The 3,596-nt window shown below is 42.6% G+C and overlaps 1 protein-coding gene across 1 annotated transcript; it reads right to left on the reverse strand.

Annotated features, from left to right (window-relative positions):
• Positions 1-236: 236 nt before the first annotated feature.
• On the reverse strand, positions 237-3,013 carry LOC131299101 (CSC1-like protein At4g35870). Its single transcript, XM_058324670.1, has one exon. It carries the CDS (start codon positions 2,821-2,823, stop codon positions 349-351), a length of 2,475 nt encoding a protein of 824 aa, XP_058180653.1. The 5' UTR covers positions 2,824-3,013; the 3' UTR covers positions 237-348.
• Between the last annotated feature and the right edge of the window lie 583 nt (positions 3,014-3,596).

Below are 3,596 nucleotides of genomic sequence, written 5' to 3' on the forward strand. Positions count from 1 at the left end.
ATCCACGAAAAATAAAGAACATAATACAGCAAGTACGTAACAAATTGAAATATTAGAGTCAATTTGTTGGAACAAGTTCATGTCAATTCGCATGACCTGTTTATCAGCTGAGGTCCAAATTGACCCAAAAAATGAAATTACGGTCTAGATTTCTATTTCCAACTGCAAAGAGAAACCATATGCCAAATTTATGTCTGATTGTAGATTCCTTCGAAAATATATGAAGATGAAGACAATGATAAAAACACTTGTGAATATATATACAGAAAATTCACCAAGATCCTTTTAAGGACAGTAGTAATACATGAAAATCACAAGTCCACTCATTTGGAAGTGCCAAAGAACAAATCAAAAATAATTTGTATCCCATTCAAATCTAGGTTTAGAATAAACCTCGTAATCTATCGGCCCATCAACAACAGTGTCTACAGTCTGTATTCCTTGCAATAAAGCCGGTTGAAAGCTATCATCATCGGACGGCAAAAGTTTGTACATCACGAGCAACCCAAGCGTGAATATCGCTTGCAGCTTCGTGGAATCCCCTTTGACTGAAAAGAACAAGAGCATCGACAGGAGGAATAAGTCGACACAGAATCGCATGATACACAATACCGTATCCATCAACCTACCATCATTGCCAGCTGGAAAACCTCTCACTCTGTAGACAAACAGAAAGTTGTACTTATCAACCACGTACCGATACCCGAAATAAACTGCGCCAACAGGAACCGCAAGAGGAGAAAATGAGGAATACATCATTGTGAGGGCAAATATAGTCAGATTGAATGCATAGTATTGTGCGAAATCAAAGGTTTGCTTTGGTACAGGAGAGGTTCTGCTGATAGGATATTCAGAGAGAGCTTGTCCTGATAAATCAATCTCGCTGAGTGAGGGGCCATTCGACATCCCATTATTAACAGCCTCTGTGTCAAATGTTCCTTCAGGAATTAAAGGTCTCCTCAGACCTTCTGAATCCTGATTACCTAATGGGTATTCCTCACTTTGTTCTGGTACCAATTGGAGCATGTCATTTTTTCGGAACTTCCGAAGTTTATTTTTTATCCAAGGAATTGGAGCCAAAAGATCGAACGATATACCCAAGAAAGTGCAAGTGATTAGAAACGCAAGAGATGAGAGGCACGATCTTGACAAGAATGATGCACTCATGTACTGTTCAATCTTTTTGCAATCTTCTCCGTCCAAATAACATCGACCCATACTTAAAATTGCACTCTCTAGCGAGGATTCAACCAGAGCCCTTAGGAGGATGAGATTTACAAGAAAGAAACAAACCATCTTCAAAAGAGCAGCTCTTTGCTCCCCAGACACCGTGAAATGGCGTTCAAACTTTGAGACATAAGACAATGCCGATGGGATCACTATATACATACTGACAAATATAAGAACATTGGGAAGGAACTGAAAGATAATGGTTGCAAGCCAGCTAGAGCTTTGCATCCAAGCCAACCAGATTTGAGCACTGTCCATTGCTTCTGCGTTGATAATCCGTCCAGCACTCTTAATGGCACTAATCACAGCAAGAGGAGAACTGAAAAACAGAAGCAGCAGCAGCAGGCAAGAATTCACAAACACCCTGCGGAGTTTCAGCGAGAGTTTTGAGGAACCCAAATGATTCCAGTATATATCTGTCGCCAGTGGAGCCCGCTCGACTTTCCATTGGTTCCTCTGTAGTTGCAACTCCATGACTGAAAAGAATTTTCCAATCCGCCTCTTTTTCTCATTCCGGAAATCCTGAACAGCCTTATTCGTGGTGTACACGTCCTTAAACACCACGAAAGCCACTCCAGCGCCCTTTGCTCGCCCTTCTTTGTAGGCCGCCATCTCAGTCTCTAAATCAGCTCTCCTCTCTTGTAATTTCCGTAACCTCTCATCATCCGTAAACCCCAGTCCACCAACAACCACATCCCAATACTCCCTCACTCTCCTCCACATCAATTCTACTCTATTCCACACACCCTCAAAAAACCCTTCTCCATTTCCACCACCTCCCATCTCCACCACCGAAACCCGCGATTCAATCTTTGCCACCAATTTCGAAATCTCCTCTCTAACCTCTACCAACTCTGTAACTAAATCATCCAAAGCACACAAATCCATCGGCACGACAACCCTATAAACTTTCCCCGGGTACCTATGTTGAAAATACTCCACCAAAGGTGTCTTATCAAACCCTAGAGTCTTCGGTACCCCATGCACCATGATCGTAAATATTGTAGTCGAATTCCCACTATGATAACCCGAATTCCCATACCCGTCCCTAAACCTAGTTATCCTCAACCGTTGCTCAATCGCTTTTATACCAATATGTACTAAAGCAACAACAATAACAACAAAAATGAAGTGTACCCATAGTAGAGGAGAACCTGATGTAATGTGATTCACAGTTGTTTTGGTGAATTCGTCGGAAATCTGGGCGGTCCCGCCGTAAAGATTGAGGGGGAGGATTACGGAGAGGGAGAGTAATGATATGAGTAAGAGGACGCAGCAGCTGCCGCCCTCGATGAGGAGGAACTGGGCGGAGTCGGCGCCGCAGTGGCGGGCGATGTCGCGGGAGGTGGAGGCGTGCCAGACGGAGAGGAGCTTGGAGGAGAGGGCGGCGTTGGGGCCGGGGAGGCGGCGGTGGTCGTGGCGGAGCTTGACGAGGAGGAAGATGAGGAGGCAGGTGGCGGCGCCGATGAAGGAGATGTTGAGGAGGTACTGGATGTTGCCGTACCAGGCGGCGTCGAAGTCGGTCTCGGGGTCGGACGGCGGGGGGGCGAGGAGGGTGTAATTGGTGGGGGTGATCGAGGGTAAAGGTGACATTTTTGGGTTGTGTAGAGTCAAATTGGGTTATTCAATCTAGGGCTTGTATACTTGGAATTGGATTGAACTATGATTGGTTTTCGCATAAGGTTAGGGTTAGGGTTAGGGTTTACTTATGTCGAAGAATTATGGAATTGCAGAGAGAGAGAGAGAGAGAGAGACGTGTAAACTGTCATGGAATCGAATTCGTTAAAACAGAGCCGAAGAAGGGCTTGGGCTGTATTTTGTGTGAATCCTGACGTCATTAAATCAAATACTATGAAAAAAAAACAAAAAATATTTAGGCCCCGTTCCATAAATCTATATTATAATTATAAAACATGACGGGTATCTTTAGGAATATTCTTTCTCAACGGTTCAGATTTCTCTTTGACACAAATTTTATCTACCTATACAAACAAATCCAGCGGTCCAAATTTCTCCACCCTTCACATACAAACCAATGGCAATTTAGTAAATAACTTACATTGTTTGGACAAAGATAAATATGGTAATCTTCGTTCAAAAGTAACTCTCGGCTGAGTAGGAAAAAAAATAAAACACTTCCCATATATAACTTGAACAAGATTTGCCATCTACGTAACAATTGATTTTGGAAAATTGCCGACTTCCATTTCAAAATTTAAAATCAAAGGAAACACTGTCCATATATATTATTGTTTGGACAAAGATAAATATGGTAATCTTCGTTCAAAAGTAACTCTCGGCTGAGTAGGAAAAAAAATAAAACACTTCCCATATATAATTTGAATAAGATTTGCCATCTACGTAAC

This window comes from Rhododendron vialii, chromosome 8a (assembly GCF_030253575.1).
Source record: "Rhododendron vialii isolate Sample 1 chromosome 8a, ASM3025357v1".
NCBI lineage: Eukaryota > Viridiplantae > Streptophyta > Magnoliopsida > Ericales > Ericaceae > Rhododendron > Rhododendron vialii.